Source organism: Colias philodice, chromosome 26 (assembly GCF_061535455.1).
Source record: "Colias philodice isolate Cphi_HAF_F1 chromosome 26, ilColPhil1 Martin Lab GWU primary, whole genome shotgun sequence".
NCBI classification, from domain to species: Eukaryota; Metazoa; Arthropoda; class Insecta; order Lepidoptera; family Pieridae; genus Colias; species Colias philodice.
In genome coordinates this window covers 3,998,045-4,025,962 of record NC_143111.1, presented here as the reverse complement: position 1 = coordinate 4,025,962, position 27,918 = coordinate 3,998,045, and the positions used below count along the sequence as shown (strand labels likewise).

Here is a 27,918-nt window from a genome sequence, read left to right as displayed (position 1 = left end):
GCAAACCGCGACTACTTTTAGTATGGTAGCGTCACTTTCACCACTTTCAGTCCGATCTCTTTATCTATCCGGCTATAGACATATTTCTACACTTGCCTCTAATTTGTAACGTCAAAATAACAGGTCACAATAACATTTTCTTTATTCATATTTCATAAACTTTTCCGCTCTTCAAATTTCTAATTAGGTCATTTTTCTATGTCAAATGAATTTGTAACAATACCCACAATTATTCGCGGATCATTAGCCGAATTAGCGAAGATTGAGTGAAAGACAGACTTATCTGGAATCTAAAGATTGCTTCAATTCCACGAAAGGAGACGTTTTCGAGTAGATTTGAATGGAATCATGGATTTCGTCCCACCGCGTCGACGTTTGAGTTTTTGTTTCCGAATTTTATCTCACAATTACATCTGATTCATTTCGCCTTTTATACTTTTACAAGGGCCGCTTGATTTTAAATTAAGAATTTATAATTATGTTTTTTACTATTTTTTTTTGTAGTTTTTATAGAGTTTAGTCTAAAAAAAATATCTTATACACGTTATTTAAAACGTACTAAGTAATTTATTACAATGGGAGGATGTGCATAATTTGGTTCCCATAAGAAATCAAAGATAAGTATTAAGAATATTAATATCTAGGTATTAAAATAGAAGTAGAAATTTATATTTGTTATAAATCAATAATATTAAATAAAATATATACATACATATGTATTTTTAAGTTTTAATTTCATGCACGTAGAGGCAATTCGTTTTTATTATTCAAATCTAAATACAGAATATTCGTGCCATTTTTGATGATACAAAATTCAAGTCTATTACAATAAAGATTAATTTTATGCATCAAGTATAAAATTACAATTAAACTCTCAAGGTGAAACCCAATTAGGCGACGCGGAAGTTTTAAATGATAAACGTATATGAAATGCATTTGTTTTTATAATACAGAGTCGTAAGTTCACGGCCAGTGAAGATTTACATATACTAGATAATAATATTATAAAGCTGAAGAGTTTGTTTGTTTGTTTATTTGTTTGTTTGTTTGAACGCGCTAATCTCGGGCACTACTGGTCCGATTTGAAAAATTCTTTCGCTGTTAGATAGCCCATTTATCGAGGAAGGTTATAGGCTATATAATATCATCACGCTACGACCAACAGGGGAGGAGCCACGGGGGTGAAACCGCGCGGAGCAGCTAGTACATAATATCCCATCAAAAACATCCTGTAAAAAACCCAAGTCTCGCAGCTCAGTCTTTCTACCGTCAAAAGTTGTGAGATCCATGTAATACCAAGTCGGTTAATCTATTTAGTGTCTACTTGAAGGACCTTCTGTCTTAAGTTATTACATAAGTTATTATCATGCCAATATTAAAAATATTTAACGTTTTAAACAAATAGATCGACTTGGACATCGCTTGATTTGATTATTAGTATGTATCACACTACACAGCACGACGGGCCAGCGACCAACAGGAACGAGAGTTTCAATCGCGTGAGGCGCGAGAGACTAAAGAATCTAATATAATATTGTAATATTCATTTTGTTTTCATGCGATGTCCAAGTCGATCTATTTGTTTAAAACGTTAAATATTTTTAATATTGGCATGATAATAACTTATGTAATAACTTAAGACAGAAGGTCCTTCAAGTAGACACTAAATAGATTAACCGACTTGGTATTACATGGATCTCACAACTTTTGACGGTAGAAAGACTGAGCTGCGAGACTTGGGTTTTTTACAGGATGTTTTTGATGGGATCTCACTTCTTTTTGTAGAGCCTTTCTTTTTGATACCATCTACTCAGTCATAAAGTAAAATAGAGGCCAGTCTGTCTGTAAGGAGGCTAGTCGCGCCAACAATTTATATATAACAGATTTAAATTATAATATATTGTTTTATTAGATTTTCGTACTTCAAGACATGTCCAATCATGTGTTTTTCATTACGTCGACCATTTTACAAGTAATAATGTTGTTCAGTTTCATGGGCTAAACACACCCTTACCCACCCTATACCCCCTCCCTTGCCTCATATGGTAGGTACCTATCTACACCTATTAAATTTATAACCACCACCAACCACCAACTGCATAAATAACTTTGTAATCCCATATATTTATATGGGATTACAAAGTTATTGATGCAGTTGGTGTATTTGGAAAACTGGACCGAAATTACAAAATATTTAAGTTTTCCCATGATTAAGACACTAAACTCTATATGTATTCCAAATGTGAAGCTTCTAAGTCTGCTAGAAGTGCCTTGGACTTTTGATGATCGGTGAGTCAGTGAGTGACAAAATTTAGAAACTTTAACAAGTTGTCATTCTTAAACTACTGGTTTAAATTGACTGAAATTTTAAATATTCCGTGTTTATACAATGCCGGATTAGTTACTGAAGATTCAGGTTTCTTGCTTTATCCACAACCGAATTATAGGGGGTCGAAAAAGGCCCGAATTGCTTCGAGAAAAGGATGGTACGGCCGTGCCGCTTTGTTTTGCTCGACTTGGCGGGGGCACTGCCGTGCCCCCAGATAAATACATTACACACGGTACATTTTGATATTATATATAAATGAGAAAGTCTTTATCTTTCTGACGAATAGAAAAGCAATGATTTAGATGAAATTGGCATTGAAAATCGTTTGAAGACAATACCTATTACCTACTAGTCGTCAGTCGTAGGTCAAAATAGCCTTAGGAAAAGGCAATTGGTCAAAACTCAAAATATATTATATAGATCATATAGATCAGATAAATGTATAATCTCATTAATCTAATTAGGTAATAACTTATTAGTTGTAGCAAATGAACGTGCGTTAAAAATGAATAATAAATTAAAGTTGACATACCGAAGTTCATTAATCAACTACGCACGTGATAAGGTATGAAGAAGTTGATTGTTTGTATGTTTATGAAATATTATGCTGTTGGTTTACTTGGAAATATGTATGTTACCGATAGCCTTGAATTGATTTAAAGAAATGTAGAAGTCCTGTGAGTAAAACGTGATAAGACAGTACTTGAAATAACTAGTAACTTCAGTATCGAAATTTATAATATAATTGTTTCAATTTACAAAAAAAAAAATGTAATTTTTTAACCTAAAGCCAGTATTAACCCTCTGCTGATTCGCTCATTATGAATATAATATGATTCCCAGTGTAAGAGAGCTTTTCAAATTTTACTTTTAATTCCGATATCGTATTAAGTGTTGTGTAGTGGCGACTTAGCAAGACTTGAAATGCAAGGACTATAGTATTGTATTGTAGCTCAGCGACGTCTAGACGGCCTCATTACTGCCCCCCCCCCCCCCCTTTTCTCCGCCCCGCAGGCCGCAGCCCCCCGGTCGCGCTTGATACAAAATATGGCCCGATAATCATATGGGTACACCACCTTGTAAGTATATAGAAGCTATAGAGCTTTTGATTTAGGCTATGGTCTAGTTAGTGGCGTAATAAAATAAAAAAGCTTATATGTACTTTTATTTAAAGAAGCTCTTTATAACTTCTTCTTACGATAAGTCGTGTAAAGAAATAAAAATGACACAATAACCATACCACCTGCACCATGCCACCATATCATTGGCGCTAAAATTCAATGAGCTTTAGAAGTATCAACATGGCGTAATATTTATTTGAGCATTTAAAACGAAAGCCACTGACAAACTCACCTTCGTGCCCACAATTTCTCGGAACTTTATGAATCATGATGAACGTATGACGAGGACTAATTTTATTGCCTCGAGGCGGCGTTTCGGCGGTACAACAGAACAGACATAAGGCGATAAGCGGGAATTGCTTGCTTGTATAAGCCTAGTATAAACATAAAATTGTACTCGAGACGCCGAAACGCGTCGTACGTGTATTTACATGGCTTTAGGCTCGTCTATTACGAGTTTAGGCGGCGGTATGAATTGTTGAACTTCACATTGTAAGCGACAAGCGTCAATGTGATGTTTGATGATCGTTCTCAAATTGTTTCCATGAGGGCGAAATGATTATTAAACGCGTGTAATCAGTCAGTTCGTGGCACAGGCGAGGGAACTATTAGGTCGGAACGATAAGCGATTATAGGTCACGTAGAACAGTATTTGTAATAACGATTAGAATAAAAGCTTAATGCAAATACATTAAAGTGCAAAAAGAAAAGCATTGATATAGCATTTTATACTTTTCTCTTGGTTTGCGTCAACATACCGAGTAGAGACATTATGATAGCGAGAGAAGCATCTAGAAAATTCACTTTAATGCACAAAGTAAGTGCAAAGGATAATACGGTTTTATTTAAAGGCACGGTGAGTTCTATTTAGCGTTACACTCTCATCGAAACTGTGTTTGTTTGTGGAGAGCCTCGTAGGGTTGTCGACTGAATATTTAATTCTGCTTTAAATAAAAACTGTTCAGACGTAAATGAATTTAAATTTTGTGTGTTCTGTTTATCTTTTGACGGTGTAAGTAAAATCTGAAATATAGTTATTTCAAACTAAATTACTAAAGTAGCTTTACTTCTGAGTTCGCCTGCCATATCTGTTGCTCATATTATAATCAAAGGTGCATTATTCATTTACGTGATTTCAAAATTGAATGTATTGCAAATAAAGAAATTGGTATAATATATTACTTATTACCCGATTCACTGCTTCTGAGAGTTTTGCTCAGTTTATCTGTCAGTTCAAATAACAAATAATGTATGAATGTATACGTCAAAAATTACAAAATTGGCTATCAGGAACACTATCAGCAGGTGGTGAATCCGGTACTTAATAGCGATATTACGTGCTTTGATCAAACAGCAGTGGGCGGGTGATTGTACGACGTACGTTTCGTGTAAACATTAAATTATGTATTTTGCCGATTCAAACGCGCTTCTGAAGGAAGTCTACTGAATGAATGATTGTTTAATTTTGACATTGTAGCTTCAAACTTTTTGTCTATTAATTTATAAGGAATAGTGTATCGTTTGTTTCCCAAAGATAAATAAAGATAATAAATGTTTGTGTGGCAGCCCTACCGGCACGCATCGCGCGTCCCACTCCGGCGTCTCGGCCGTTGACACCGCATTAGCGATTTATCAACGATGCGTATTCTATAAACATGTGGATTGTGGACGAATTTACCCCGCCTATTGACAAATTTATTGCGCCCCGGCTCCCGACTGCGCCCGAGCTTTCTACGAATAGCCAGCGCTCGTTGAATGAAAGAAACGCGTGATAAATGACTTGTTTAAAATGCACCGAGGTGGTTGTTTACAAAACAAATGAAATATCGAATGCTGGAAATATGTTGCTTTTGATTTAATGGACTCTGTGATTGCAAATTTTGGCAGTTAAGTGTAGTAATTCGGAAATCTTTAAATAGGAGACGAGTTTATCGATTCATTATGTATTTGTCTGCTATTGTAAAAATTGTTAATCCATTGAATAAATAAATAACAAAACAAGTTCGTAAGTTTGTGTTGAAAATATAATAGATTAATGAATTTTTAACGTAAGCATTGGACTGCTTTCAAACATAAACATACAGGAGTGACATATAAATAAATAATTATTATGAATGGTAGAAAAATACAAATTAGGTATAATTTATCGTGTTTATTTATGAAATTCCTTATTATAATAATAAATTGAGTGAAGATTTTGATAAATGCCATTATTAACATTGATATCAGTATAGATTATTCAAAATTTATGTTATTCATATCTTTCTATATTTGCATACTAAGATATGAGAATTAGTTCTTAAAGAAATAAAATGATACCTGTATAATGATATGTTTTTTTATCAACGTTACATAAAGGTGATGTTAAAGGTTAATTGAGATAATTATTCGATTGAAGAAAATTAAATTATGCAAATTTATGAAGCCACTCGTATGACGATGATTTTTATTTGATATTTTATAGCCCTTTTAATTTGTTAGAACTATAAATATTGTTGATGCTGATTGGCTCAATTTGTATTGCATCTGGATGAGCATTACGACGTACATGATTCACTGACTGGTCGGCCATGACTTTCATGAGTATGGATACAGTTTTCCTAACCACTTATAGCGTCTGGTATGTATGTATGTACCTTGATAAAAAATAGTCTAGAGTCTAGACATTCCTTGATTTATTCTATATCTAGATATAATTTAATCTAACCTCTAATTCTAAAAGTAACGTGTTGTATTTCAATGATTACTTGAACGTGTGTTTATATGAAACCGAATCTTGTAGAGTCGATTTAGACCACTTTAAAAGGACACATTTAATAAATCTTTTTACACTTATCAAGGATCGGTGACAATACAACAAATTGCATAAATTTAGTTTTTTTTTTAACTGAACTAATAATTTTATACGAGGTTTTGATTAAACTGGGCCGTTATTTTCCATTATTATTTCTTCATGTATCGCGTGCGTATTATAGTATATTAACACTATTAGGAAAACATTATAAAATAGCAATTAAATGTAGTTCGTAAGTACGTTTGTTTACGCACGTTTCTTGCATTGACCCAATAAGTGTTTTAATTCAGCCCGTTCAATGTCAGTTGTTACTATTAATAGTGCTATTGGAGTTTCTTTTTTTGTGTTATTTTTTCTATTCATGTTTTCCCAAAACTAACCCCACAAAGTTTTATTTCTGTTATTCTCTTTCTAATGTCTTATATTACGTAACTCTAGAATTCGAGTTTGTAGTAAAATAAATTTCAACTCTTTAAATCTTTTAATATAACAAATAAACAAACATTTGAATGAGTTACATTAAATATGTTCTTATTGAAATTAAACTAGGATGACACGTCATCATAACAATTGAACTCTGACTAACGCGTGAGTCACTGTACTACAGCGAAATTAGGTTACATTACATCCAAGAGCGATTAGTTAGACGAATAAAAATAATTTTGCAACCTACGTGGGATGTGAAGACGGTACTATTTCCAAATCCAATACATTGCTCGTTATGTTGATAAATTATCACGTGAATTACGTGGTTAGTGAATATACAAAGCAATGAACTATGGTATTCTATTGAGATTTTGTAATGTACTAGCTGTTTCTATTGACCTTGCGGCTTGCATCTGGTTTGACTCATAATATCGATACAACAAATAAACATTACTTGAATTAATATCTATTATTGTCACTAGTATACATTTGGGATTGAATCCCGCTTTGATCAGAATTGTGTACTTTGAAATTATTAATAAGTAGATATGTGTATTATTTATCGGCTCACATAATTTGTTTGGAAAATATGTTCAGGTGTTGGATTATATTTTATGCTTCTAATTATAGTATTAGAGGTATTATTCTGACAATTAAATATTATTGTGATGAATTTATCATTGAAACAGTAATTAGTTCAATCATTTAGAATTACAATTAATTCACGCTGTAAGTTTTATTTTCGAATGTAGTAATTATTAATGTTTGTTTTCCTTAAATTTAAATTATAAGATACTTAGCTGTTTTAATTGTTAACCATTCAACCACATTTCACAAGCTTTATAATTCTGTAAAATTACATCAAGTATTTAAAGTAATTTGTTTTATTTCAATTGAACAATGAAAATTACTAAGAGCCATATGATTATATAGTTAGGCCAACCAATAGAGGTATCGTCTAATCTGATGCAATAATAAATGATTGAAGGACAGCGGATTCAGTCAATAGAATGAGGGTACACTGCTTTAACAAGGGCATGTTCTAACTGACAAATTAATTACAACTTTAGAGATACAATTGGATTTACTAAAAGACTTTATAAAAATCGGATGGTCTATCAAAAGTTATACACAGTCGAATATGTGATAAAATACTGGGTTATTTTTCTAATTAATAAGTATTTTGTGATGGGCATATAACATTGATAGTTTGCGCATATACTTATATGTATTCTATAGATAATATTATGTATGTATGTAAATGATTAGAAAGGGTTTTGATCAACGGCGAGTGAAATTAATCCGTGCACGTGCATCAGGTCTGTCTGTCTGTATGTATAAATGTAGAATCTAGATAGTTTAATTTGATATTTAATCCGTTTAATAGAAAGGTTAGATAAACATACTACAGCTAGATTTTGTTTTAATTTCGTTATGTTTTTGATGAGAATGAAGTAGAATCGTTAAAATTGTACAATTAATACGAATGCTGATATAAAATTACAGACAAAATATGTTAATACATGATTCGACATTATTAAAGTAAAAGCTCTGCAAATAATTAATTAAAATAAATTATCTCCGAAGAATGCTCCTGTTTTCACACTTTACTTTTTGATGTAGCCTATTCCTATATTTTTTGAATTTTATTCGTTTCGCAGGTATATTTGAAAGTATTTACATAGGTACTCTACTACTCCATAACTCTACTCTACACAACCATCTCAACAAAGACCCACATCTAACATATATTTATTTCCAGGTGACGGGCAACAGGGACCGCGTCAGCCAGCAGATCCAGATCAAGCTCGGCGACTACCACCTCGCGCAGACGCTGCTCGACGACCCCAGCAAGTCGATAGGCATATGCGCGGAGCCCGCCAGCCCGGCGCCATGTGAGTACCACCACACATACTACAATTGCATTATAAGTGTAGTTTGAGATAGGCAATCGATCTTCAAAAACGCACTAATGTAAGCCATACGTTATGGTGTACTGTACAGGTACGATCATAGGTACCTAGGCTAAAAAACTGTCTATTCCCACACACGTTAAGGTCTACCTGTACAGGTGGACCTGGTCAGGTGTACCATAGCGTGTATGGCAGCCATAACACATGTGGAGACATGGAAGATGACATGATTCAACTAGCGTGAGCGAAAAAGAGACAGCTGAAGGCAATTCTTGTTAATAAGCAATATTTCAACGTGCCGCTTCCGGAGCGCTTTTAACCTATCTACTTATAATTGATATTGTAGCAGTTTTAGCACATGAGCGAATGTTTGAGTGATTTTAGATAGGAAGTTAACGTATAAAATAAGCCCAGAATTCTTCTTTATAGGCAGATGTTTAGAAAGAATGAAAAAGTTCTGAGCAAAATAGAGACATTTTATGCTGTAGAATGTTTAATTATAGACAAGTAAACGAGCTGATTATAAATTTTAGAGAAAAACTAACAAATTTAACTGAAGTATGGAATACTTCTTGCAAAACCTTGGTAATACATAATATATAAAGCAAATTTGTATGCTAATAGAATGCAAACAAAGCAAGGCCAATTTTGATCATTTTACGAATCTAAAAAGAAATAAATATGCAGACTTTAGTAAGTATATTATATTTAAAAGCTTTGGATGAAATTCGCATGTAGGTTTTAGTAAACTTATATTAGGTGTATAAAATAAACATTTATTTCTCTATTTGTTTAAACATATTTTAATACTAAATACATACCTACGTAAACCATCTAACGTTTCACTTTCATGTGGTTCTGAAAATTTCATCTCGACGCATCATGTATGAGATAAATACTTGAGAACTGTTTATTAGGTAAATATAAACAATTCTATATAATTATGAAACTATATGTTAGCTTGCAAGGTTACGTTAGTAGGAATATAGAAAATCAAATTATTGATAATTCATTGGATTGTAAATGTGAGAGAATATAGGACGATTCTCGTTTTAGCATCAGAAATATAATGTTATAATAACAAGTAATAACTTCGGACTGAAATATGAAAATGTAGGTAAAGCTGCGTGCAGAGTTTACGATTTGTTGACCGAGTTACTGCCTCAATATGATAATCAAAATATCTTTAGGTAGTAAAGGGTCGATTACCTTGGAAAAATGTGTATAACTATGAATTTTTATTGTTTGTTTATTTCATAGAATTTCTTCTATGATCGCGCACATTTCTGCTACATTCATTATTTCCAATTATCTCATAATCAGAAAAAAAAAATGTAATGTAAATTTTACTCAAAATGCCTGTATGGTGATCTTAAAATAATAGGAAGTTCTCAAGAAAGATTTTCACATTCATTCGTGTTTTTCACGCAACTTAGTCGCAAGTCTGTTCTGGCCCTTATTCGCGATCCAAGATCGTATCAACGCAGCCATCAACAGCGATATAAAGTGCTAAAGTAATGGAAAATACATTGCACACAATACATAAAATTATATGAATGTGTTTTATTGAGGCCTTGCGGTTAATATAGGTGGTAATTCATCTTATACGATGTTTTGATTTTTATTCAAGGCTGTCTCATTTGAAAGTTTCTCTATAATAAATGGCTTATAAGCCTGTGTGCACACAGTTAATTGTAAAATGCTTCCCATATTCCACTATCAGAATCATTATGCCTACTTTATAATAGTTATGTGCAGTTTACCGCGATCATAATACATCCTGTTGATACAATATTATTTCGTTGCGATAAAAAAATATTATTCGATGGATAGTTTATGAAATGGTAGTTACAAAAGTAATATTTACAATTTATTAATGTTATTCTCATCTCGGAGGCAGGATTTAATCCTGTCGTCGAGTACCGCATCAGTGCTTTTGAATGTACGCGAAGTCCTCGTTCATTCTGACCCTTTTGTTCGCAGAGTGCACTTTTATATTTTTAATTGTTATTATTATACAAGAGAGAACTAAACGCTCGCGCTAGTATTGCGTTTGGGATTGTGCAGTTTTTGTCTTCTCAGTTCTTACTGGCGAGTTGCAACTGTTATAAAAGAATTGATAGCGAACGACATTCTTTTTTAAATATATAACTGTTATAAATAATTTTTAATGAATATTTACAACTATAATAAATTTAAAATTAATAATTTTCTGTCTCATTCTGCGTAAAAATACTTCAAATTAAACGTAATAAGCGATAGAGCATCATTTCAAAGAAATTAAGATACCCAACTTAGCATGAATTTTGAATTCCTAAAATCCATTAACAAGATGAAGCTAATAGTTTCTCGTACTATATTTATCCCTAGAATTATGCTTGAGACCCTAAATACTATGCGATGAAATAATTTTATAGCGGGGTTGGCAGCCCTAATTAATTTTGTCCTTTTGTAGGCGTTGCGCAAACTACGAGAAACAACTAAGAATAGGAAACTCAATGACCTTTATGTTTCAATTACGTGTCTAATTTCATTTTGAAAAATACTATTTTCTTAGGAGAAACCTTTTATCTATTTCAAAAACCGTTATTTCATTTTAGCTGTTTCTTACTTCGAACTGTAATACAAACTTTGTTGCTTACCTTAGAGAGTTAATTCGTTTAAATTAAAACTTATGACGTCACAAATCGATCCTATTCTCAGTTGTTGCTGTGAAAATAGATGAGTAGATATATCAAAGTTTATATACTTACAAGGGTAGGTACTCGCGGGTTTGTGTGCGTCGATCCCGTTTGATCATGCCTCTGAAAGGGTTCAAAGATGCTCAGGAGTCGTTCGCGCGGAAATTTGATTTAATTTTGTGACAAGATTGCTGGATGTCGCGGTCGTTGTTAATATTTTATATTTGGGTGGGGTTTTTGGTATTGATAGTCGTATGATTGTTGTGTTAATATATCGGGTTTGATTATATCTTTGTGTCGCCAGCAGTTGAGATTTATGTGAAAAAGATGTTTGAAAATTAACGGGATATGTCTAGGGACTTACTCGAAGTGGCTTTAATTAATAAAAATTCATTGTTTACATTGCAGTCGTTGTAATGCAAATTATAATTATTATAGCTATATATATTTAATTTAAGAAGCTATCAAAGCTTTGTATACATAATAACATTGTGAAATACCGAGTTTCATTTTTAGGGTTCCGTAGCCAAAATGGCAAAAACGGAACCCTTATAGTTTCGTCATGTCCGTCTGTCCGTCTGTCCGTCTGTCCGTCTGTCACAGCCGATTTACTCGGAAACTATAAGTACTACAGTGATGAAATTTGATGGGAATATGTGTTGTATGAACCGCTACAAAAATATGACACTAAATAGTAAAAAAAAGAATTGGGGGTGGGGCCCCCCATACATGTAACTGAGGGATGAAATTTTTTTTTTCGATGTACATACCCGTGTGGGGTATCAATGGAAAGGTCTTTTAAAATGATATAAAGTTTTCTAAAAAACATTTTTCTTAAAGTGAACGGTTTTTGAGATATCAGCTCTCAAAGTCGTAAAAAGTATGTCCCCCCCCCTCTATTTTTATAACTACGGGGTATAAAATTCTAAAAAAAATAGAGGTGATGCATGCTAATTAACTCTTTCAACGATTTTTGGTTTGATCAAAGTATCTCTTATAGTTTTTGAGATAGGTTGATTTAACTGTAATTTATTATATTTGCTGCTACGGAACCCTTTGTGCGCGAGCCCGACTCGCACTTGGCCGGTTTTTTTAATTCAATGGTTCGTTTTATCTGAAAGCTTCGTGCGCACGCATGGCTGATTTTCAATTTATTTAATTTCGTAACATTACTATCGCTTTATGTTCGTGTGTATGAAAACTTTATTGCAAATACACCTTTAATATATACTGTGTAAGCAGTGGGAATGGTATAATCCGAATTTAGTTCATAAAAGGCCACATACGCGGATCCACGGAATCCCGTATAGATTTCAGGTGTAACCGAATATAAAGGAGATTTACGGCGCGGTGGAAAACTTTTTATATCTTACGAGATTATACGCGGGTGTAATTTCGGGAAGGCATTACCATAACAAAGGCCGAGTTATTTGATACGCGGTCTCTCTCGAGCGCTGAGCGTCTGCCGAGGCTCTAGTACTTTTTCACGACACTCGCCGCGCCGTGTTTGATGAGATTTGCATAACGAATGCTTTTAATTTCTGCTGAATTTCACTGAGAGCTAGTAAGGCACAGCGGGATTTAATTCCGTGATTGTTATACTTGCTCCCGGATCCGGCTTTTGTGTAATGGCTACGCGATTATCCTTGATTTTCAATTCATAATACTAATTAACATTGTGCGGGTTGTTTCTTTTATATTTATTAAGTTTTGTGCGCGTCTATGATGAATATACTTATTGACTGTTCTCTTTCATTAAAATATAGCACAAAATTGGAATGGCTCATACCATGTGTATTGTGTAATGTTTGTTATAGAATTCGATTTTCAGAAATTCCCAACAAAAGATATGACATATTATTTGAACTATGTCTAGACAGTTCAAAGGATCTTATCTATAGAAATAATGTTGAACAGTTGTTTCGAATTAAAATATTAGAGCCGGTAAAAACCCGTCGGTTTATCCCATCTCTAAATTAGCAGGAAAAAACCCGAATCGACCATAACACTAAACTTCAACGTAACAGCGCACACCTCGCGCAGATAGACATTATTTATTTATACGTCCTTTCAATATTTTCACACCCGAGGGCATAACAGAATAATGTGTAATGTTTGCAAAGGAGGCTCCCGTCCCGCGACCATTTTTTTACGTGACGATTTATTGGCGGACCACTGGCGTTGTTGGTTGATAAATGATTCATACGGGCGTCACGCAGCCCTTTGTTGCCGACGAGACGACACCGGCGCGTCATATCGTGACACCGCGTGACACGCCGTGACACGATGCGACGCTGCGTGATGCGCCGTGACACTAATCTATCGGCCCGCGGGTCGGACAGCGGACTACTGCGGGATCGTCTTCAAGTTGACCCAATTTTGGTAATGTTGTTATTGTTGCCTTGTGGCTTTGAAAACGGAGAAGTGTCGGTTTTGAATGAGTAATGTAACCTGTAGGATTGTTTGCCGATGTGCAGAAAACATAACATTAGAGTTTGCATTTGTAGTGAAATGAGTTTGGTACAAAATACAAATCATCAAGTTCTTCTTAGAAATACCAATACCAACCTCAAATAATAAAGATTCAAAATATTGTTGAAATGAAATTTACAAACTAGAAACTAGAAAATATTAAATAATAATATGACACAATTGTGCCAACTTTAAGATTATGTGTGAACGTGTACGAAAATAAAGTACACACCAAAATTCACGATAATATATTAATGTCATGTAAACTTTCGTACCGTCTTCAACAAAACTGTCGCGCATTATGTAATGTTCTCCTGAAATACTGACATGACATTTCAATAAGTTTTAGCCCTGGGCCTCAACTATTGATACTGCTCTGGTCTTTTATAAGTTTGCGCAAGTATTTTAAGAGTAATTTCACTCTCATTTTCACGTCGGAGGTGACTTTTATCACCGACCCGTGCGAAACTTATGTAATAATCTGAAGGAACATATCGCTCGGTTCGCTAATATCTCATAATAACGAGCGACTTAAGAATTAGACCGTAAATTGGGGAGGGAGAATTTTGTGACTTGGCCTGTATAGCTCTCTTATTGTTTAATGTGAACGTAGAATACTAGGTTATCCATCTTTTATCTACCAGAAACTTAGACTAAACTAAAAGAACATTAAGAATATTTTCTTACAGTTAAATAAATAATCCGCTATCAAAAGAAAGATAAATCTTACTAGGTATATGGGACAAGGAAAGTGCGCAAATATCCTGGTTCGCCGATAAGGAAGTTATTGTAGTCGTTATCGATGAATAAATTCCAATAGCACCACACCTTTAGTAAATAAATTCTCCTTTGGACATCTCGACAAATTGACCTTATATACACCAGAGAACACATTGTATGAAAAATGTTAGAGATAGTTTATTTATTTATTTCCTCTTGTTAATTCCAATTCACGGTGATATTAAGCTTTGGTGTTTAATGCAAATTAGGTCATTGCCTGATTGTCGAGAGAATCGTCTGATAAAATCGTCGGTCGTTACACTATTGCTTAAGCTGGTGGATGCTAATGATTTTTTTGTTGTGAATTATATCAAGATTTGCCTATCTCGATCCTGTATAATTTTGAGTAATGGTGTATCTTTTATATTTATTGTATTTGCTTTGGTTGATATATTGAAATGAATGATTTGTTTGGTATTAATTGCTATGGGTGATAAGCGACAACAAACAAAGCGTATTATTTTTATTATTTTTGTTACAAGGACTGTTGAGGGCCCTCCGCCCCCATGAGATTATGATTTAGCTTTTCACAAGAAATTGGACAAAATATTTTCATAGTTCCATATTTTTATCGCACAGTATTGCAAACTACGTTAGTTAAAACGAATTCCATTCGCATTGGGAAGCTATTGAGCATAGTGTTTAGAAATAAACGACAGCGCGTATGTATCGTAGACGGTAAATTTGTTTTATCTAGTGGCGCGGCGTATGTGACCCAATTCACTATGCTCGTCGACTGTACGAGTAAATGCTCGTAAAATATACGTGGTTATAGGTGATAGAGTATAGCTAGGTTGTGGAGGTGACATGGAAAAGTTATTATGGATTTAGTGAAATTTTGATGGGTTTTAATTCGCTTATTTAAGTATTTGTTGTGATTATGAATCTGTTTGTTTTTTGTCTCGAATTGAGTATGCAGGATTTTTCTCTAATAAATTAGAGATTGTATCATGAAATGAAAAAATATTGCTTTTGTGCTCTTATTTTGTTAATTTGGGAAAGTGCCTGTCTTCATAATAACGATAATGTAATAGAAATGTAGGTAATAGAAATCTCTTCATATAATTCTGGCATAAAAATATTGTACTCGAAAATAAATAAACATTTGTCGTAAACTCTTCGGAAGTGATAATCCTAATGACTTTCGATTTAATTATTTCATTGTATTCGTAAGAAGTTGAAAAGAAAAAAGTACCCTTTGTTTTGTTTTGATCACAATAAACGACGCCGAGCGCGAATGACCCAATTTCCTCAGCCCAGATATTTCCACAGAGTAATGGCGTGCAGAGCAAACTGTCGCCCATAAATATGCTCGAAATCCACTATGAACTCTTGAAGAAGCGTAATTAGTCTGTGCACTTCCTGAAATATATATATATGGCCGTATTATTTTGTATTACCGTTGCGCCGGATATGGAATAATTTTTATGAGACTCAAGCTTTTATTCATAATGGATATGCAAATGTAACTAGTGTTTATTTATCATGTTCATTCATCATTGTAATAGAAAATGATAATTAAAACATCTAACTTGTACTTATCAATGCCTTAAGAACTAACTGGATCTATTCATAATATTATATTATAGTAAATTCCCGGTGCCACAGCCCACAAGCATCATAAGAGTTTGTTCTATTTATATCTCTGGTGTCAAATAGTTTTCCAAACTCATCGCAATTCTATTATAACTATATCGCTATACTTTACTCAACACTGCACCATAAAAGGCGCATTCCATCAGTTGAAATAAAACAGCACAATATGCAGTCCGAGCGAGCGAAGCGAATCGCGAGTTGACTCTCCGAGACTCGTGTCGATGGAAATTGACTTGTCATTTCATTGCCGAGCTACACGGATGATCGAGTACTGGATGTGAACTGTGACACGTGCAAACATCTTTGGATATAGAGTCGAAAGCTTGTCGAACGCTGGCTGAATTCAGTCATACTTCAGAATAGATGTTGAGCTTAGAAAGATGATTTAATATAACGTTATAGGATTTAAATGCTTATTACTGTGTGTAAATACATATTGGAAGACTTTACATGAAATTATGAAGTTTATAATAAAAGTAATAGTAATTTATTAAGTTTTCATATAAGTATTTTATAAGTTGAGGCACTTCTAGGTATTGTTTGATCTGCGTTGTCTGAACGTGTGCAGTTTTTGTCGCGGGTAATGTCTTGCACTATTTATATCATTACTGAGAGCAATCTGTCAGTTGGGTTAGGGCGTGGCTAGATAGTGGCTAGACAGTCGCAACTTTAAAGAAATAATATTTATTTTAGAGAATTATCCCAATACTTTTCATATTCCATCATTGCATGTAAATACACATTTTACAAAATTTATAGTTGATACTTAATAATTCAAGTCAAAAGTAAAAATGATTATATAAAAAAAATATAGTACATAGATGTTTAGAAATGTTAACCACTTATTAGTTAAAGTTAGCTCATTTGCTTCATTGCTTGCTGTGCAATTAAAAAATTACGTTAGTTTTTCGTTTCACGCATTCATTTTTCATTTTACACATTCCTTCCACGTAAGCTCTGCTAATGACATTCACCTCTAAATACGAAGCTATGATTCAAATCGTTAATGACCATTGCACACGTCGCCTAAGATGCGTAATGCAGTCAAGAGCGAATCATTCCAATTCAGTAGGAGACAACGCCCCCGGCCCGCGATGTAATGTGCTATAATTGACTTGTCCCACACTATGCGTAATGGCTTGAGCTTTATCAGATATAACGCGTTCTTAACGCGCGTCAGAGTGCTACACTGACGCTGCGCTATGACGCAGAGGTGTATTGTACTAAGCGGTAACACACCTTCAAACAAAGCGCCAGCGCTAGCAGTACACAACGCTGCAGCTTTTACTACCTTTACCATAAAAAAACATCTTGGCGTCAGTTTAGCGCTCTGTAGCGCGTTAAGAACGTATTCTATCTGACAAAGCCATTAGTGCTTAGTGCGTGTGCTTTTGTAGCAAATGTGATTTTAATGCAGTTTAAGCTTGTTTTAAAATGTCACTTTTTTATTGGGGCCTTCTTTCGCTCAGTCGGATGACAATGTAATATGGTTGTAACTTGTAACTGGTTTTAAGAATATGTATGAAGTGTACAATTGCAATTAAACTTCAGATCAAGGGGCAGATAAAGTAAATTGCACTAGATCGTGTTTTTGTTTCCATTAAATGTGAGAAATATTGATTGAATAGCTACAAGTTTGTAAACTAGTATTCGCAAAAAAACAAGCACCTGTTTCCTATGATTTTCCATACATTAATTACACGATAAGTGCGATAATTGACGTTTCCACGTAGTCAAATATTAGACGCATTATCGTATCAGCGTTAATAAGGCCCGTAACAAAGTAATGGCGTACAAACAGAAAGCGATTAAAGCGCTTGAAAAATTTCGCTCATTTGGGAATGCAAGCAAAAGTGAAGTGCAATAAGGCACGTGGAAAGGGGTAGAGGGGGAGAAGTGGGGGGAGGGGAACAAAAGTGAAGTTTCGAAACGTTCCAGTGGTCGCCTGCTTTATTCGCTCTTATTATATCGCGCTTACCGGACCCGCGGGGATTAATTTTAAGTGTGTGAACATGGTGAGAGAGGCAGCGGGAGCGAGTAGCGTTTTGTTATTCTCAGCTGTTGCATTTTTTCATAGCATTTTTCAGTAAGAAAACGCTAACGGATTCAATGGCAAATTCATATTTACTGTACTAATAAAGTAGCACAAAAAACGGCAAGTGCTAATAATAATATTTAAAAATAAACTTTTCCTCAAAAAGACTATTAACAAATGATGCTACGTGAACAAATTGCACAATGCGACATAAATTTACTTATTCAATTCCCTTGTACTTTATTGTGAATCGCATTAACATCAGACAAATGACAACACCTATAATCACGACAATTCGTAGTCCCGTACGAAGGTTGTCGTTTTCCATTTAAATTCAATGCAACAAGTAAAATGTTACGTTCAATGTCAGTTTCTGTAGGTACACGGGTACAGTGTTTGTTAAAAAATGTAACCTTACGTATGCACTTGCTCGCCCGCTCCGAGGTCACATATAGCTCTGCTCTGAATGCCAACTATAATTGTCCTTTAATAAATTATATAACGCCTCGCGTGTATATGCGGTACTAAGTATTTGTATATTTATGAAGAGGCTAACTTTACTGTAATAGTATAAATCTGCTCTTTTATGTGTTTCGTTTTAGTAATAATTGATAAGGAATTCTTGCAATTATTTGTATAAATTTTATTAAATGAAATACGTTATTTTTACATAGACATTGCTTATGTAGCGACTTACTATATTCAACTAATGATAAATGGCCAAAAAGTTTACTGAGGAATAGACGTATTATAGTAATGTTCGTCACACCTACGATTTCTACTATAAAATTTCCTAAAATTAATTTGTCAGTATACTCTCTAATGTATTACAGCGACGAAATTTATCAATTCATCATTTTTACATTCAGTATCTCGCAGCATTTACGTAAAAGATGACGTGTGCCGTTTTTTACTCTCTATTAATTAATATGAATTAATCGCTACCGCGTCACAGCGGCGTCATCCTTACGCGCTCGCAATATAGTAGCCGTGTATACGGAGTTCGGCCAATGTTTTCTATTGGGACGTTTATGGGCTAGTTGTAACTTTTCGGTTTTATTCCGTTTTTTGTTACGTTCCATGTTTGTTTCGAGTTTGCGTCGTAATTGGTGAATGAGTTTGGATTAAAGATCTTGTTATTGTTATTTGATATTGTAGTGTGGAATGGAATGTGTAGTGTTGTGAGACAATAATATGACGTAGATGTCTCTGAATAACAATTATGGTTTGTGTGTTTGTAATTTGTATGTAACGTTTATGTTGTTTTGATATTCATTGGCTACAGCATGTACTAATTTGCTATCGTATTGTTTGTAGTTTAAACTGTATGTATTTGCCTTATTATTGCTGTATTTATTATACACAAATATCTGGCGTTATTTTATGTCTGGAATACAAAAATCAAAGGTGACCAGTTGAATTTGACCCGTATCTCGGTGACGTAAAATTCTGTGCATACATATGTAAATCTAATGATGATGCAGTACTATGACGTCATACTATCACGGTAAAGATGAAAGGAAGTAGTAGGAATTGGGTTTTGTCATATGCCATTGCCATTCAATCTAGGCGCGATTTATATGTAAAATGATACCTAATGCATTCAGTAGAGATAGTTAGAATTTTGAATTTAATATTCTCAGTTAAACATCGTCTGTTAAACGATTGTAGGTAAGTACACAGTTTTCCATTTCCCACTTTTAATTTAGCTGATATTTTAAATCATTAGAATTGTAAAAACAAATTATATTTCGAAATTAGTAGCATTCTAAAAATATTCATTCAATACCTAATTACAATTAGATATAATTGTTTGCAAATGCAGTTTTATGTGTAGATATTTAAAACGTATTATCATATTATAGTTTTATATATCACTGCTCATAAATACTACGAGTGACCATAAATACTAAAACACTACAGGAGGGTCAGGCACTCAATAAATGAACATGTAAATGTTAGTGTGGCACTTTTCCACTTAAGGCTCAAACGATTCCCTTTTACGTTGCGCAGACGCATTTAATTCGTTCAAATGTGGTCGCTAAGAGAATCTATGTACTAGATTTTAAATACCATTCCAAAATCTGAGAATTTAGAGACTGATCTTAGTGGGAAGGAAATAAACATATACATATATTAGATGTTTAATGCGTGTTAGTTTTGCTAGACTTTGATTGCAATGTTTAGACATGTCTTGGTTATATATTTCATTCAAATTCTTGAATATTTTACCTATAAAATGTTACCTTACATATCATGTTACAATCCATATTTTTATCAAAATACATGGAATACAAAAATTAAAAATTCATTAGTACCTAGTCAAAGAATTTAAAAATTAAAATACGTGCCCTTGATTTTGCAACGAATGATTTTCCTCAAAAATTAACATTTTAAAGCGATTGTTGTATATTAAAACAAGCTTACCTGTTGCCGTACTTTATGCTTTTTATTCGTTTTACAACCTAAAAATATAAACGATAATTTTAGTCATGTGTATCAAATGTACCTAACTATAATTGTATTTTCATGCAATAACTAGGTACAAAAGATACAGGACACACTTAGGATACAAATAAGTAAATAACATTTATTTGTTTAAGGGCCGATTTTTCAATGCTTGGATAAAACTTATTCGTCGAATAATGTATAAAACTACCATTTTAAAAACGTATTCTAATAGCCCGTATTTGACAGTTTACGTGACATTTTAATATTATCGTGTAATACTTTATTGGACGGATAAGTTTTATCCAAGCATTGCAAAATCGGCCCTAAAACAAAGCTCGGAAAGCAATAGCGTGAATAACAATGATGCAATGGTATTATGCGCTCGAAATACAATATCGCATAACACCCATATGTATGTAATATGTATGTATGTAAGTACACAAACACGTGTATCACCTGACGATATTAATTATCGTAAACTAGCGGCAAGGTCGTCGTAGCGGAGACGTAAACAGTAAACATTGTCGCGTGTAGATTGTTTGTGTGGTTGTCGAATGTTGGGAGAATTCGCGGTTTTTGCTAGCGGAGATGTTGGCCGGTCGCATGAGATTGCAAGAGTTTTGTATTATAATGAAATTGAAGTGGTTGTGGTGTCAGATAGTGCGAGAGTAAAGAGAGGAATGTTGATAATGCAAGCAATAGTAAGAATCGATAATAATGCGGTGTATTATAATATTATGTATCAACTGGAGTTTAGAAAAATTACGGAGGTGTTCAATTCGTTGCGTATTTTTGAATGTAGTTGTCAATTCAATTAATTAAAAATGGAAATAATAACGCTGTTTATTATTGAACGTTTTATCCATACTAATATTATAAATGCGAAAGTAACTCTGTCTGTCTGTCTGTTACTCAATCACGCCTTAACTACTGAACCAATTTGCATGAAATTTGGTATGGAGATATTTTGATACCCGAGAAAGGACATAGGCTACATTTTATTGCGAAATATGTACCACGGGCGAAGCCGGGGCGGACCTCTAGTAGTCCATAAAAGAAGGTAGAGGTATTACATTTGTTGCGTATTTTTTATATTCATTGTGATGATATGGTGACGTTTAACATCTGCGTTATAAAAAGCAAACACAAACGTAATAAAGGTTTAATTCAATTCGTTTTTTATTTAATAAAATAGGTTTATAAGTTTTTATTATGTTTCTAAGTAATTGCTTAGTTGATAAAATCTCAAGTAATTAAAGCTCTCTTTACGTTATGTATGAGGAAATGCATAATAAAAGCGCAGTTGGAACTTCGCAACTTAAAGCTCTCAAACTTCAACCGATTCTTACTTTGATTAGTGAAGTTTCACTTTAACTTGAACATATAGCTGTTGATTATTTCTCGTAAAACGGGGATATTCTCGTGCCTTTGATTTTCTTGGAAAACAAATTATGCAGGAAATTATTAAAAAAAATTATAAGCGGGAAAATTCAATCAAAAGTAAATGATACTGAAATAATTGGAACCGCGTGTAAAAATATTAAGTAAGTCATACATGTCTGTACTTTAACCTTGTATATTAGCTCGCGGCTAGTATACCAAATTAAATTAAAAGTTTTTTTTTTTAATATAATTTTTCAGTAATTTATTCAACTAATGATTACACAATAATCGCAGAAGCATCACTCAGGTAAAACATATATACTAAAAATAAAATAGTTTAATAATAAAACCCACTTTACACTCGACCACTCGCTCCAGTTTTTTATATTTTAGCTGGCGATAATTAAAAACCTGTAATCACAAAATGATTCATAGCTAAAGTATTTTTAAAGATCTTGGGGATCATTTGGATTTTTAGAAAGCATTTGGGGATAGCGGGAAGCGATTACTATGTAATAAATAAGGACAAAACTCCTTCCGGGAATTGTTATATTTGCGAGAAACCAAATGATTTAATTATGAATGGATTTGAGGGAAGAATGGAATTTTTGAAAATATTTTTATTTCTGTAAGTACGGTTTGATTTTGATAGTTAACTAAACTAATCAGTTTAATTTTCATCAATTTCATGTTCTAATCAAACTAATCAGTCTTCCGTCTCTTCGCATCCAAATTAGGAAATAGTAATTACTATTCAAACAGATTATGTGAAATCAAATATTAATCACATTGAAGAAGGATCAGAAATTATAAAACGTAATTAAAAAGCTCGTATTTTACATTATAATTGGATTCACATGTCTAATATACTCTTAAATTGTTAACTTTGCCATTCTCAGTCGACTTTTTACGCTCGCAAAAGTAAAGCTACTTGAAACTTGAAAGTTCAAATCGAATGAACTTCGCCGACATGTGAACAATCAGTTGAGAACTTAGTGTTGTGTCTTTTTTGTTCAAGTACTTATAGGAAACAAGATTTTTTTAAAGGAGGAAAATGTATTGTTTTGTCTCTAATATAGCGCTTCATTGGGTGAAATAATGTCGGTATTATTTGTTATTTTGAAGGTTTGTAGAGCTTAGTCAGAGTTGTAGAGCGCGCATTTTCATACATTTTCAGAGATTAATTACTTCAAATATATGCTCACACTAATTTATGCTCTACTTCTTAATAATATATTTTTTTAACTTCTGTTCTTTCGTTAATAGTAATCCAAGGTCTAAATATTTATAGATCTATCAGTTAGACAATAACAAACGAAAAAGACGACGTTTTTCTGTTGGTTAATAGGATGTGTTGCATTAACGATACCTGCTATGTATTATGCAATGCACACAAGTGAATAGTTGATACTTTTACGTGCCCTCAGCTTTCCTTTGAGAAATTAATTCGATGGCATGTATCGAGCACTTGCTTGTATCGCGAGTCAAACAAAAGTGAACCTTAATTACATGTAATATGCGTTCATGTAATATGCATGAGACGGTTGGCCTATTTCTCGCTTAATAGATATGTATAGGACACAAGGGAGATGGACTATTGAATAATGCCTTTAAAGAGTATTTTCCGCTGTAGCTGTAGGTACAAGGCTGTCGATAATTTGACAAACACGATGATTCAGTGTAATGTATGGAAATTATTGGACGACGGAACAATGGTATTAATTACGGCTCGCTGATGTTATTTACGATGTATTGTTGATATGTTTATTTTAGTGGTAAAGGAACTGCTGTGAACTAGATTGATAATATGTATGTAGTTAATGCCTTCTAGTTATTGAATAATGAACTATCTATATATCTATTCATCATATAGTCGATTCATGGGAATTTTATATATACTTTTACTCTCGATACAAATTGTGTGATTTACAACTGAATAATTCAATTATAAAATAGAACTCAATCAAACACAGAAAACTTCAGCCCGATTAAAAGATTGTTAAAGAACTACTAAAAAAGTAAAAACCATAACAAACTAGCAAACCGGGCGAACTCCGTTTCGCCACCAGAGACACCTTTTCTTTGCTATAAACCTCACGGAGCCCGAGACCTTTCCAACGAATGCAAAACCGTGGAAATCGGTTCGTGCATTCTGGAGTTATAGCGTCAGGGAGGAAAACCCGACTTTTTTTATATAGTAGATTATCGCACTGCGTCCCGTCAAAATATTATACCCCTAACAATCGCACACAACAATGACAGCTCGTGCGGCACAAAATTAAAATTTTCCAACAGGAAATTCATTAAAGCGGCGATTTTTAACGATTCAGTCGAAAGGCGCGCCTCCGTAATTATTCTGTCCGGTCACATGCTTTATTAAACAGTGTTTAAAGCACAATTGAGTATTAAATAAACCCCGGAGCGCCTTTGCATACAAATCTTCGGTACGGCGCGGGCGAGCGGCCGTGGTCACACTGGTGTAGAGTCATTAGACGGGAATTTAGTTAAATTAGATTATTTAGTACCTAGTAAAAGAGTGAAGTGAAGTGAGTGAAATTAACTTAAGAATTTCGTTGTACATATCATTTATTTTCATGGTTGCCTGGAAGATATTGCTTCTAAGTAATAAGGACACCTATTTGTACACTTTCCATGTATAAGTGTTCATTTCATTTCATTCCCGATAAATGTACGATAAATTATCATAAATTTTACCAACAATTTGAGTAGGATTTTCTTGTTTGATTTTATGCGAATAAATTTTAGGATGTCACGTCTTGTATCCGTTTAAAAGTCTAAATTTGAATGTTTTTTTTATATAGATAGTTGGTATACGAGTGTATTCCCGCGCGGGTCATGACAGATATTTCCCGTTTCCCATCTGTTTGTCGAATTGGATTTTCGTTTCGGATAAATAGGTTATCGGCCGTCTGTGCACTAAGTGCCGCCTTTTTGTTACAACTGGGAATTGAGCTCGCTATAGACTTGATACAGTCACCAGACCTTTATGATAATTTATATGATGAATTTTTGATAAGGAAGTGATATTCTACAACTTTTAAGATAAAGTTCGGTAGGCTATCTACATTAGATTAATTATCTACATATTTATATCGTATATCTTTGAGATGGTACTTCTGTACCTTTATCTCATGAGTGGATAGCGCATGCAATGTTGATGCAATTTTCATTATTCTTGAAGCTTACTAGGCCATATAAATATTACACTATAGACTTACTTACAACTCACATATCATGGTATAAGGAAGCATACTCGATGCTTTATCTCTTCACTTGTATAGGTATCTATGCAAGCGTAGTACATAATATCTGTCGATTCCGCAGCGCTGTGACATATTCTTAATATCTACGGACATATAACATCTGTATGTAACCACATATAGCTGCTTGCTGGTGCAATCCCGCAACTGTGTGAACGCTCAACGTGGTACTAAAGCACTCTCTATAAATCTCAACTAGCGATGTCGATACGCAAATCGCGAAGTTATTTATGTGTTTGCTGTGTTTCCATTGTATTCTAAGTTAGATTTGGCGTACGGCGGGATGCTTGCGATTATAAAATCGTTTGTAGTACTTATGGTGGGATGTTTATATATTTTATATTGTTTTTTACTGTTAAAGTTCTGTTAAAATTTTGAAGTCTGTAATTCATGTTTTTTTTTGTACATTATGAGGTGTTAAAGTAGGTACAGTTAATGTGAGAACATAAAAAGCTAATGACGGTCATCAGTAAAGGTCAAATAATATGCAACAGCATTGTACCATCTGTTTCAAGCGACACTTCACTCGCGTGGGCGAAATAAGTTTCGAAGCGGAATGAAAATTGCAACGCAATTTAAATGCACGAGACTCGCGATTTATAAACTAATATCTGCGTCTCATAAAAATTAAATAACAGACAGTGTTCGTTTCGCTTACCACATTATTAATTAAGTATTAAATGTCATTGTAAACGAGACTTGCGTTAATAAAACGAGTAATGATTAATATTTGGACAAGATATTTTGGCCGGCATTTTTAAGGTCGAACTTTGGGTTCGGCGATCTTGTATTTATTGTATGTACAATAAAATGTGCACCGCGCGAGGAATTCGTAATTGAAACGTAATAAATATTTTATCATACCTTTGTAGCCGTTAATATGTAATTGTTATTCAATTATTACGAAGCTCTCTCTTTGAAATTTAAATAAAGTTGACGCGATATGAAATAACATGTACAGTTATAAAATGAAGAGTGATTTTCACTAAATATTCCTCTTGAAGTCTTAAAACGTGTCGGTTGGATTTAACAAGAAATAATAAACAAGTCTGGCTTAGACTGTGGTTTATAAGTAGGGAGTGTTGTATGTATATTTATTGTATTTATGCAGACAATCGTCTGCATATAAAATACCGACGCCGCAGTCTGTACTTTATAATGGAAAAGTTTAAAAGCTATCCAGTAGTCGACGCTAAGATATGTACAAATGTGAAATATGGATTATATATTTTATACAATATTTGTTTGTATGACAGTTGTTAATGTTGGCAATCTTTACACATCATGGTTTGAATTTTAGAATTTAGGTTGAGTAATTTCTTTAATTGTCTAGAAAAATAATCGCATATAATTCTTATACGAATAAAAAAGCAACCATTTAACAACACATCGAAAGTGTTTTTGTAAATATGTCTTTAAATTATTTATTTTTTACAATAACATATTCTGCGTATAATTATATCTAATTTATAACTTAAAAAATAAATTAATTTATGTGAGTTATACAAATACATTTTCCTTAAATTAAATAACATTCAAAGTATTCAAGTTTGTATGCAATTATCATAACAAATTCTCGTTTGTAATTATGAATGTTATTGTATGTGATTTTTATTTTAATAACCACATTAAAGTTAATTCATTTTAATATAATACATTAATTAATCAGATGTATAAATAGTAAAAATATTAATTTTCAAAGTATTTTTAAAGTTGTAATCTTCTGTATAGTAAAAACGCATAAGTATTTAAATTTTGAGGTATAAAAAAATAATTAATATAATTTCAGATTATGTATATATGCATTAAATAGCAATTATATTATTTCACGTGTTTAAATTATAATAGATCCGTTATTAAAAGCTCAAGTGTGAGAACTTAACCCGGATCTATAAACTAATAAATAATCAAATTCAATATTTAAGTCCTGTATTTCACTTTTGTATGGTGCGAAAAGTAGTGAACATTTAATCAATATCGGTGAAGTAGTTTTGCAGCATTATAAATGAACAAGAAAGTCACACGTTGTTTATAAAATAATTATTTTAATTTTGCTAGTAGTAATAAAATTTTCGACGTTTTTCCTATAAAAAAGTTCATATTACATTAGTGCAGTTAGAATCTGAATATAACACTATTATTTTTAGCTTCACTGAATTAATCGAATCTTAGATATTTGTTTTAAAAAATCCACCATTATATTGTTATGCTATTGTTTTAACCGCAATTTATCTACCGGGGTGGTGGTGTTGCCTTCCTCGTGGAAGAGGAAAGGTCGCGTCAGCTGATCACATTGACCTCCTTGCGGATCGCACGGCGTGCGTGCGTGCACTCGCGCGCATTCCGTGTTTTGGTGTTACGTAGATCCTGAAATTTAGTAAATTCCTAATTAGACCTTTAACTTTTTTGAAGTTTTTTTTTTTTTAAATATATAATAGCTTTCCACTCGAGGAGGAAAATCCGCAAAATTAAGAGACCCGAGAAATTTTCCGAGATAACATCTATCCTACGTATCTCAGGTTTCCAATTATCCTTGTAGTATCAAATTTCATCCAAATCGGTTTCTTCATGCTTAAACAACTCAAGTTGTTTATTTACACAGACAGTATTACTTTCGCCAATTATTGTATCATACAAAATATAATACAATATACAA

The 27,918-nt window shown here is 33.3% G+C and overlaps 1 protein-coding gene across 4 annotated transcripts in view; it reads left to right on the top strand.

Moving 5' to 3' along the window:
* The window catches only part of lilli (AF4/FMR2 family member lilliputian), a 203,415-nt gene that overhangs the window by 112,645 nt on the left and 62,852 nt on the right, over positions 1-27,918 (top strand). For all 4 annotated transcript variants that reach the window (XM_089711138.1, XM_089711136.1, XM_089711135.1 and 1 more), the window contains exon 4: positions 8,433-8,565. In XM_089711138.1, coding sequence (XP_089567264.1) covers positions 8,433-8,565 — 133 coding nt within the window. The remainder of the gene's footprint in view (positions 1-8,432; positions 8,566-27,918) is intronic.